The sequence below is a fragment of the Fulmarus glacialis genome, unplaced genomic scaffold (assembly GCF_000690835.1).
Source record: "Fulmarus glacialis isolate BGI_N327 unplaced genomic scaffold, ASM69083v1 scaffold6866, whole genome shotgun sequence".
Taxonomy (NCBI): domain Eukaryota; kingdom Metazoa; phylum Chordata; class Aves; order Procellariiformes; family Procellariidae; genus Fulmarus; species Fulmarus glacialis.
This window is the reverse complement of record NW_009217546.1, coordinates 3,306-15,261: the sequence shown is the minus strand read 5'-3', so window position 1 is coordinate 15,261 and position 11,956 is coordinate 3,306. Positions and strand designations below refer to the sequence as shown.

The window sequence follows — 11,956 nt, the reverse complement described above, 5'->3', positions numbered from 1 at the left end:
AAGCTTTGAATGGATTTAATCCTCACAGAGGAAAGGGGAAAAAAAAAATGCCATAGGGCTGTTCACTCCCTGCCACAGTAGACAATGCTGAAATTCTCATATGTATAAACAGTAAACACGGACAAAAGCTTGTCTGAGTGGGCACTTCTCTTCTAAATAAGTACCAAGGACTAAGGTTATCAAGATCTTGTGAATTCTGCCTCTAAAGATAAAGCTTAGTTATGAATATAACAGTGTAAGCCTTCACTACTGAATCATGTTGTCTCTCGTGTTACAATGGCCATTTTGAGAAGAAATGAGCTAAATATCAGTGGCTTATACTATACTCGCTTAAATAGCTTACAAAACCATTTTCTCTCTGTATTTCAGATGATGTTGCACCATACTTCAAGACTGAACCAGGCTTGCCCCAGATACACTTGGAAGGAAATCGACTCGTACTTACGTGCCTTGCCGAAGGCAGCTGGCCCTTGGAATTTAAGTGGTTACGCAATGACAGTGAAATAACCGCCTACTCCAGTGAATATAAGTAAATAAAAGCTATATCATAGCCTTCTCTAAGTGTAATTGCAAAAAAACCCCAAAACAAACACCCGCCCCCCCCAAATTCCCAATACCTCAAAACAGCTTTGTGGATACTGATACATTGACAATGTTTTTTATCATGAAAGAAGACTGGGTTTTGTAAACAAATAAGATCTCTTTGAGACAATCTCCTTTGCTAAAAATGGTATTTCACACTTCAAAACAAGGGTCCTAACATAGAATTTTTAAGTCCCAAAAATACTTTTTGTTGGAGATGTAACCTTACATGTCTTTGTAATAAATAGCAAGCATATTCCTTGCTAAATGTTACATATGATGTGCTACTTATCCAACAAAGCTAAGCTCAATGGGTCTATTCTTTTCAATAAGATCTAGAAGAATGTGGTCTATCTTAAATTGCATATGAAACTTTCAGTTTCACTTCTGAGAATGCGAAAATGAATTTTATAGTTTAACAAACTGTTCTTCTATGATTATGCACTTTGCTCCCAGGACCTCACTGACTCCCTCTTCATTCCACAAGACATCCCATCAAGCAAGAGAAAAAATGTACTGTGGCTAATCAGAGCTACATTTTTGCTCATAGGCAGCAGATGGCTGGCCAAGTATCAAAGTGTAAAACAGCCAAGTTTTGTCTTCTTTTCTTTAAAGGGAACATTAACTGGGTCTCCCCTATGCAACTGGCAATTTCTATAACCTTATAAAAATTTAATATTTATGCAACTTATTTGTTGCTTTCAAATTTTGTCGAAATTACCTAGTGAATTCAGAAGTTATAAGGGGTGGATATGTGACAGAGCCCTTGTATAACACTTCTATCTTTAGCAAATCAAGCTAAATGCTGCACTTTTGTAATTGCATTGCTTAAGATAGGGAAAAGTTGTGCTCCATCACTGTAGACAGAAATTACAGTATAGATTAGTATAAAAATGCAGATAAGGATATAAAGTTCTATATTGTTACACAAGGCAGTTCATAATTACTTTTCTCAAAGATTTTCAAAATTGTAACCTAACATTATTTCTATTTTCAATATTATTAACATTTACAGAGCAGAAGGGAAAAAAGTCCCTTAAATAACGTTTTAAAACTTTTTTGGGTCATTTAGCACATAAAGTATTTAACAACTATGTTTCCAATCAAACATATAGTTCTATGTGAACTTTCCTAGAAATTAAAGACTTGATTTAGATGAGACCACTTAGTCCTGAGTGATTGCATCTATTAATTCTTTCTGTTTTCAAGCCTTGAGATACGCTGATACCTCAAAATGAGCCATAAGCACATATAGAAGAGATTTGTGAATACTTTCTAGAAAATAAAAAAATCTCTAAATAGCAGAATTAATCACAGAAGGTTTGAGTATGACTTTGTGTAAATGCCACTTGTTTTGATCAACACCAGCAGAGTCAGTTGTAGTTTCTTGGTAGAAGGAGCTGACAACAGCTCTTAACCGTGTAAGATGCTGAGAAAGTAAGACAAAGAAATGGTGTGGGAGGACAAAACACATGAACATGGAATCAACAAAAAGCAAAGGTTAGCACTCAAGCTTTGTAGATGTGCTAGTCACTGAGAGACTTACATTTCATGATACTAGGAGAAACCTGAATAAGAACGTGTGACATTTTGAAACTAAGATCAGAGTGGCGTGGTATTCTTAAATAAGTGCACATCCTAATACAAAATTGTAATTTTACTGTGTATTGCAGTATAAGTTAGAATCAGTGTATTGGAACACCTTTTCCAAGCTGTTCATATACATACCTGTATACACTACCTTGTTTCTTATCATTGGACTTAATTTAGTCTAGTGAATGTCAGGTCATGATATGAGCTATATTTATTAATTTTGCATTTTTTATATTGTTCTTGTTTTTATTTCTAAGTAAAACATATGCTGCAGAGGTGATTAAGAAGATAGGAAGCTACTGGTTTATGATAATAAAATAACATTGATAGAAAATATTAATTTAGAAGTTGCAGCCTTACTACTACTATATACCACAGTCAGAGATAAGCCAAACAGGATTTTGATTCTATAGAAATGCAAAGCTTTAAGCTTCTAAAAAGGATTATATGGCATAGGTGCATTAGGATGAATGAAAGTAAGGAAAATATATGCTTAGATATAAAAATTCCAGTTGCAAAATTTAAACTTTGACCCCATGATAGTTTGCTCTGCAGTTCTCTTGGGTAAATACTCTGTTTAAATGCATGAATCTTTCCTGCCTAAGTGACTTCTGCTGCAATTTGAATCATCAATCAAAGATTTTTGGTAATTGATGTTATTTAGTGTGTCTCAGTTAAAGTAAAGTCTATATTGTAACAGGCTGAAAATATTCAAAGCTTATTATAACACACCAAGTGAGTAAAGAACTAATTGGAGTCTTTGCATTTTGACATTGGTGACCCTGAATGAACAGCTTTTCTTTGTATAAGGGTGCTGATTATGTGCACAGCCTGGCTTTTACAGTGACTGTGCATACACTAGTTTGTATTAAGAATTTATAAAACAACCTTGTAAATTCTTTGTGATCTGAGATACACGTAATGAAAACAAATCCATATTGCTGACTGCAGTAGCAATTTTGGTTATGTCTATAAGTTCAGAGTCTTTAAAGTTCAGGCAGCGACTTTTTTCTTTCTTTTTTTTTTCTTTGTTTTCTTTTGAATTAAGTTCTGGACCAGGTGTGTCTTCCGTGTTTGCTTTTGTGGCCTGAAGATATTAATTTATTTGAATTTAAGAAGCTAAGATTATGTCTAAGCAGCAGTACACTTTCCTTCCAAACTACTTAAAAGTATCTGATTATTATATTTGTGTTTTTAACATTGGACATGTTTTCATTTTATTCCATAGGAAAAAAGTTAGTTCTGTTGATGCGTAAGTCCCTTGTTGAAAAGTTTGACTAGATAATAAGATAATATGACTATCTAATAAAATATGTTTAGTTTTAATTCTGTCTTCATAATTATGGCTATTAAAAACCTGTAGCCTGTAGGTTCACTTTTAACTCTTAGAGCATTTAAAATTAAAATGAGGGAGTAAATTTGAATTAGGAATGAAACGTAAGCATTAGCTGGCATTTCTCCTTAGGTGTTTGACACCACTTCATGCTTAACTCATTGCAATCCTGGTGATGGAGCATGTTATGCTCTGGAAGACTTCCCTTGAAGCTTTCTTTTATGCTTGTCGCTTTACATCTTTCTGTGGAAACTTTCTAAACAGCCAGTTTCTGGTTAGCTGTACCATTCAAAACAGAGAAACTGTCTGGTCTGACTTTCTAAAGTACTTGCACAGATCCCCAGAAACCTTAAGTAGCCTCCTGGCATCTGTACAATGGGAAGATCTTCTATCTTGAAAGCTAGACTGTAGACAAAATTAAAGCAAAATTATGTCTTGTCACTGTAAAAGATTATATTAATCTTTGATATAAATTCATTCCATGGAAGAAAGTCTTATTTTGAATTTAGAAAGCACTGTTTGTATCCCTTCTTGCATACCAGAAAATAAGTAGAATGGTGAAAGCGTAGCACAGAAAGCAGTATTTTGACTGTTAGGTCAATAGAAAAGTATATTTAAAAAAAATAATCAGACATATGAGGTGCATAAAGACTGTTTGAAATTGTAAACACAGAATTAGAAATTCCATTAATATCTGTTTATGTCTTGCCCAGGTTTGTAATTTTCAAGTTAGTTTCAAATAATGTAAACATATGTTGTATCTCTTTTTTTTTACTTTTGTTATTTAATTTTTCTAATTTTGCTTGCCTTACCTGCACATTGTTACCCAGTAGGTCCACTGAGAAGCCAACTGCTCAGTAGGTTTGGGCTGTCTTGGAATTTCCAAGGTAGATGGGATTTTCATTGTAAACTTTTAAAAAATTTTCTTTTCTCAGGCAACATATTTTCTGCTGAAACATTAATAAGTCAGAAAAGAAAACCAAAGCACGACACTTCTGATCTAATTGGTTTGTTTTGTCGTAGTGGCAGAAAAACTAACTCTGCATTACTGTCTTAGGACAGATGAATACCAAAGAAAGAAGCCTTTAATTTTGGCTCTATTTAATAGACAAGCACAGGAATAACTGTTAGCCAAGTACAATACTAAATTTTATGGGAGGAAGAAAAGCTTGTTAAGCTATAAACTATTTGGTAAAATGAACTGTAAAAGTGAATTGTCAATATTTATTTGTCAGAATCTTTAATTTTTCTTTTTTGGTAATGATGTTTTGCAACAATCATCTGCCTGGCAGAGAAGGAAAGTATTCTGTAAGGAACTAGGGAAGCCCTATGTCCTATTGGTTTCTGTCTTATGCCTTGTATTTTCACCTATTTTCTCACTCTATTTCCTATGGCATACTCATCAGGCAAGAGGCAACATGGTTAATTCAGAGTTATATACTCACTGGCCAGCAAGTATTTGTATGCTGATTGTTGGGTTTACTGTAACTCCCAAACAGAGCACTGTTTTAAGTCTTCCTTATCTTCCCAGTACAAATTGTCATCATCTCTGGAGAAAATTTGCCGGTTGCTCCAACGGAGGTCAGGAGGAGTCAGCTTAGGCACACAAGCAGACAGACAACAGAATTGCCTACAACTCGTATACTTCGGAAGCCAGGGTCTCCTAGGAATCACAGTAGATTGCTAAAATGTGTCCATGGTGTTGGGCTCTGTTTTAATTCACTGTATTTTGTAGTCTGACCTATTTGCTATAGTGTATTTGATTGTAATTATAATGCAGTGATTATACTCTTAATTTATCACTTAAACTAGATTTCTTCTACCTCCTTTGTCTTTGTGCTGTCTGATCCTGTTCAGATATTAAGCTCTCTACGTGAGTGTGTATGGTATGTGTGAGTACGAGAAGAGATGCTTTCCTTTAGTGGAATTAAATTTTGAAGATTAAAATTCAGCAGTTTTATTTTTCCTTATCTTTTCATAAAGACTTTCATTAATCCTACCATAATATCTCCAGAAGGTGACCGGGGGAGTATGTGCTTTGATTAATGTTTGTTTAATGCAGGATTATCTATATTATTCATGTGTTTTATTCACATTAAAACTGTGCCTATCAGCTCATTTTCATGTTGAGTAATCAGATATAGTTGAATGAGGAAGGTGAGCATTAGTGGACTGAGTGACTTTTTAAGTATAGTGAAGGACAGAACAAATACAATGTACAGTACGCTGTGTCTTTTCCAGTATTCTTCTGAGTTACAGTGGTCACACAGTGTAATAAACACCTTTTTTTTGCTGGAGAGCTTTGATATTTCTTGCAAGTCTTTCTAATGCCTACATTTAGATTGTAGTAGTCTTGTGCCACCTCTGAACAAAATACCACGCGTCTTTGCCTTATGAATGATGGTAGAAAAAACTAAGGAAAACATTTAAGTCTGTATTTCAAGAGAATTTTTGAAGAACTAATTAGTATTTATCAAATATAGATCTTATGACTGAAAGATATTTTATGTGTTTCAAGTATTTTTTTTCTTCTATATAGTACAGACAATATTGTAGCCAAAGAGCAGAAATTATATGAGAATGCTGGTTGTAAGGAAATAATACAATAAGCATTTGAGTCAACGTGTAAAATATTAGAGGAGATATAAGAAATGCCACATAAAGTAGCATTGATCTGCCTTTAGGAAGAAGTGCAATGTAATTCTGCATTTTGTCTTACAGGTATATCATCCCAGCTTTGCAGAGGTCTGATGCTGGCTTTTATCAGTGTGTTGTACGAAACAGGATGGGGACATTGCTGCAAAGAAGATCTGAAGTTCAAGTGGCATGTATGTTTGAATGGAAGTTATTCTGTGATTCTTTAGCTAACCGATTCTTTTTGTGAGTAAAAAACCAACATACCAATAACATTTGCTAGTCTGAAAAGTTATTAGATGTCATATTTAATAAATTTTAAAATTATTGCATCACAAGAAGTTTCACACTTAGTCTAGTTATCTTCTGGGAAACAGTTCAAAGCAATGCAACATTAAGTCTTTAGAGCAAGCATTGAGCCGTTCAAAGCCATCAAACTGAGATCATTTAGAGATAGCTGTAGCATGAGAAAACTTTTATACCTTTCCCTGAATACACAGGGATTAAGAAAGGCCATATAGCACAAAATAAACAATAAAACCAAAACAAAACAAGGCCAGAGGACTGGGGATATGTGAAAGAAAACCATATGGGGGAGATAGCTCCATGAGGATTTCAGGTCATAGTTCTTGCAATATAAAATAAGCAGTTGTTTCACAGCAAAAACCTTGCTAACCAAACTAAAAGTCTGTTCTCAACACCTTTCTGAACGAAACCCTCCAATGTTTGTACCTCTTCAGTTTGTACTATGCAGAATTTTTCAGAGTTGACCTCTAATTTGATATCTAACTTCCATTTGGAAATGTTAAATTGATTTTCTCAGGAGTTAGTGCTAGTTAATTAAGAAATGATCACATAGTCTAATTTTCTTTTTTTTTCAGTTAACATTCAGAAAATATAATCCAAGTAACTTGTTTGGAAATAATTATAAAATTAGGCTTTATTCTTTTTTCAAAGTAAAAACGTTTAAAAAATATATTAAAAAAGACAGATTTCTATACTGCATGTAAGCAGTCTGATACGTGGATCAAATTTCTCTTCCTCAGGGTCAATAACTGGAAATTCAGTAGTAGTAAATGTCACTTGATAAGTGGAATTTAGATAAATTGAATTATTTATTAGAAACCCAATTCCAAGGAACTGATTCAAGTTAATCACTATGTCATGAGGGAAATTACATGGAATTTCTATGTTTTAAAATAAAAACAGTTGCAAATGATACTGTGTAAGTTTTAGTATCATGTTCACCACTTTACTGTATTACAGTAAATTGTGTTACTATATCTGTAAGGTCAGGAATATTAGTAATTTGATGTTTGATCTCCCAGTGATATTGTTTCAGAGATGCTGGGAGCTAATGTAAAAATAAACTGCTGCTAAAATGGGTGTTTCTTTTTCTGCCTTCTACCAGCCCTTATGCCTCTGCTGTATACTCCTTCTAGTATTCTTGTGCTCACTCTGACGTGTGTCAGACCCTTGCAAGTACTTTTCTGAATATTTTTCTTCTGCTTTGTGAATTGTATCACAGGTCACAGAGGATCTAGTGAAAGCTGGTGCGAATGAGTGTAACTGAGTGTGGTGGGGTCCTGCAACAAGGTTAGGAGGAGAAGATGGAGCAGGGGAAGCTGAGGGTGAGATGCTTCTCATTCTGCAGCAGTGAGCCATTAGATTAGCCTAGATTCTCTGGAGTTGCATCTACAGGTGTGGTTTCAAGGGACAAAGGCTTTGGTAGCAATACCAGAGAAACATACCCATTTTCTCCTCCATCTCGCTGATCGTTCCAGCTCTTGTATTGCAATGTAGCACACTATCCCTTTATTTTTGCAGGAAAACTCGTTTGTGCAGCTGTGGACTGGGAAACTTCTCCAAAATTTAAAAAAAAGCAACAATTATTGTGTAGGGTTTGTTAAAATAGTTCTTTCCCCCGCCGTCTGATTCCCTATGCAGCTGTACAGGCAGTTGTACTGGCATAGTGGAGAGAGCAATTCTTGAGGAAGTACTTGTGGGAATGATAGTGAGAAGGAGGCACAGAAATACTTTACCTTGATACTGCTGCTAAAGAATTTTGTCTCCTGAAAAGACAGCTTTATTCCCCTCTGAATGAGGGGAAGATTTGCAGTGAAGTGTTTTGTTTCTCCAGGATTTTTTGTGTGTGCATTTGGTTGTTCCTGAGAGAGAAAGAAGTATAATTGTTTAATTTTCTTCAGTTTTAATTTTTTTCCCCCATTTAATTTGTAGTTCTGCACTGCTGAACAAGGCTGAAAAGCTATCTCTTAAGACTTCTCTATCTGAATTAAGCAGTCTATTTATTTCATTATTTTCACTGATAAAGATATTGAGAGAAAGCAACGCAGATCTTACATGACTTGGGAGACCTTTGCTCTTGAACCTATGGTGATCTATATGGCTTCTATAGTGAAACTTGTCAGTCAGACTCGCACTTTATTCCCACAGATTAAAGTGTTCTACAAGTTTTAAATACCTTCTTTCTCCTCTACCCAGGGTAGCTACTAATACCATGTGATTGTCTTCTGTATTTTAATCTTTTCAATCTAAATTAATTGACTTAAGCTTTGTGGACATAATGAAGTACCTGGTATTTTACCATATTTTACTTTTTGGTTATTTTTGAAAACATATCGGAAAGCAACATTCCAAGGGGTTACTAAAGTCATCCCATCAGCAGGAGTTACAGGGAACTGTATGTTAGATGTTTAACTTGGAAGGGTTAACGGGAAATGAACTATTTTTGCTACTGCATAGAGGATGCTTCCCAATACACTTAAACTCAAGACCTCTAGTGAAAAATTGAAAGGCACAAGTATACCGTGCATTGAGAAAGATCTGAGGTATTTTCCATGTCCTAGATCTCTGAAGTAGCAGGGAACTTGTTAAATAATTTTAAAAATGTTCTCAACACATGCTAACATATTGCTTAACTGAATGGGAACAGATATTTGTGAGAAAACTGCTGAGTAAATCTTAATTACAGAATGGGCTTAAAAACTTCTGGATTGTGAAGACTAAAATAATCATATGACAGTGAAGTTAATTAGATCCACCTACGCGGTTTGAAACTTCTTTTCAAGTAGATGATCTGATTACAGTTGCAAGAAATATGGAGCAACAGAGGAATTACAATGCTGATTATGTCTGAATAAATAACTTGGAAATCACAAAGATGATTAAAGCTTCTTTAAAATACCATGTGTTTTTAATTTCTGCTCTTGTTCTGTCTCTTCTCATCTCCTGCGTGGTAGTAGTCGTCTATGTTTCAACGTCCTTTGCATCCCTCTCTGCACCAGAGAACTTGTAAAGAACCGTGTGGTCCTTTAAAAACAAACAAACAAACAAACCAAAACCAAAAAACAAAATGGAATTCAGTGGCAGAAACCAGAATAGTTCTCTGTGTGTGTCAGTTTCTTGGTTTAAAGCAAATTAAAATGCATGGAATTTCTTTGGAGGGTGAATAAGTAGGAGCCTACAGCCCTGTTTATTTTAATGGATAGGAATGTGATACAAAAGGCAAAAGAAAAACAAGAAGAAAACGTTCACTGAATTTTTACAAGGACTAAATCCATAGACACATGAACCTGTCTGTGAAATAAAACCTTCAGAGACAGAGGTTCTGCAATTGTAGTTTTCTTTCTTCCGTTAAAATTTTTGTTAAAAGCTAGTCTTTAATACTGCTGATGCCTTTGTAAATGTCAGAGATCTAGATGCACTCCTTAAATCGTAGTATAGTGCCAGAAGAACTAACAGCTACCAACATGTATAGCCTTGTTATTTTGATATCCATTTAGGTATAATGGCTTACTTGCATAGGTCTGACTATATATTGGTTTGACTACAAGTGATACAGCTGCTTGTCTATTTGAGTAGCTATGGATAAAAGGATAAAAAAAAATTGCTGACCAAAAAATTGATAAAATTATATACACCATTTGCATTGCTTTGCATTGCACAGGAATTTCGTATTGTGTAAGGATTTATTTTAAAAAACCAAAACAAACGACCACTAAAATGCTGCTTTCAGTTAAAAACACTCAGTTATTGCAAAAGAACACTGAGGCCATGCAGTACTGCTGACTGATGCACTTCTTATGTGCACTAGCAGGCAGCGCTTGGATATGCCTTATGCCTTATGCTCATCCAAATCTGTGTTAATCAAAACTGTCTCATGATGTGTAGTGTCATATTGACTAATTATAGCAATGCCAACGACTATTGTAAAACACTATTGGTTTTTCTCTATCTGCTGAAAAGAAATGGGGAGAGAGACGAGAACTTCCAGGAGTCTTACTATAATATTTTTCTTTGCAGATATGGGAAATTTCATGGACACAAACCAGAGAAAAACAGTGACTCAAGGACAAGCTGCAGTTCTAAACTTCCTACACATACTCAGCTATCCAAGACCACAAGTGACATGGTTTAGAGACGGGCACAAGATTATACCAAGCAGCAGAATGTAAGTCAATTTAAAGCTTAAAATACCCCCACCCTAAAATATGATTAATTACATTTGATAACACAACTTACATTTTAAGTACACTAATTAAGGTTTAAAGAGAGTAAAGTAGCCTTGTTCATACTAAGTTTGAGATAAATGACTATTTTAAGACCATCTCTGAACTTCCTAAGCAGTTTGACAAAATAATTCATGTGATTTTAATGGTCCTGTTGCAGCATAAGGGAGTAGATACGCAGAATGTCTGCACTTCCTTCACGCTATTCATTTTCATGATACATTTTGGAAAAGTAAATGCTCATCTCTCAATTACGTTTACTTGAGTGGACTAACTTAATGAATTTTAAGATTTTTCTTTTTTAATCTATGAGTCTGATTTTTTTTTTTACATGGAGTTATGCTTAATACTATTTTCCTCACGATAAAATTCTAAATACTGCTTATTTTTTCCTTATCTTTTTAGCCTACAATAACAGTTTTATTTCTTTTTGACTAATTAGCAGTTCACCCACTAATGGCACAGTACTTGCACTTTGATTAGTTATCTCAAGGTGTGTTCATTTATCCTTTCCTGAAACAGTTATGAAGCCATCCTGTGTTTTTACCTGCACAGTTTTATTTAGAGACTGAAGGGGTTAGCTGTTAACATTAAAAAAAATGTAGATAAAATCTTTTTTTACTTGCCTAATTTATTAAGAAACTGTTGAAATGCCAAGAATGCTGGTGGTTATTTTTATCTGTGTATTATATTTTCATGTGTTCAAAGGGATAGATGTGCTAGCAACTGATGGTAATGGGATATTGCTAAATTCCAGAAGGGGTGGTGAGTCTTTAGAGTTTATATTAGAAAAGGAAAACTCTTCTTGGATTTTAATTTCATTAATCCGTACTGTATATTTTACTGCTGTTTATGTGCATTTTTTAAAACCTGAAAGCTAGTATTACAGGCTCTTTGAAACTGTTAAAATTAGTATTGCAGGGATGTGAGGCAACTATGTAATAATTTAAGAATAATTTAATAGTAATTTGATGGGAAACAAGCTGGAAGATTAAACAATGGGTTTCTGGGCAATCTCTTGAAGAGAGCTAAATGACAAATCCTGAGTTATTAACCATTAAGAATCTACTTCCTCCACTCCTGCCACATTACAAATTTTCTTTTGTCAATGCTGAGAATACACAAATCAAAAAATTGCAGATGGTGAAAAAGCCTTCTTATCCAGGTATCAGACAGTTTCTTTGGAACTATTACTGGGGAACAGAACAGAGTGACCTAGGCAAGCGTGCAATGTCTGAAAATGAGGTTTGTGTGAGTTCTCTTACAGTTTGGGAAAATTGCAAGT

The 11,956-nt window shown here is 34.6% G+C and overlaps 1 protein-coding gene across 1 annotated transcript; it reads left to right on the top strand.

Moving 5' to 3' along the window:
- Positions 1-369: 369 nt before the first annotated feature.
- On the top strand, positions 370-10,613 carry LOC104078172 (protein sidekick-1-like; the record flags this gene model as incomplete). Its single annotated transcript, XM_009579716.1, has 3 exons — positions 370-529; positions 6,230-6,336; positions 10,466-10,613. Coding segments are annotated over 3 exons (415 nt in total), but the record flags the coding sequence as incomplete, so codon positions are not given.
- Positions 10,614-11,956: the final 1,343 nt, after the last annotated feature.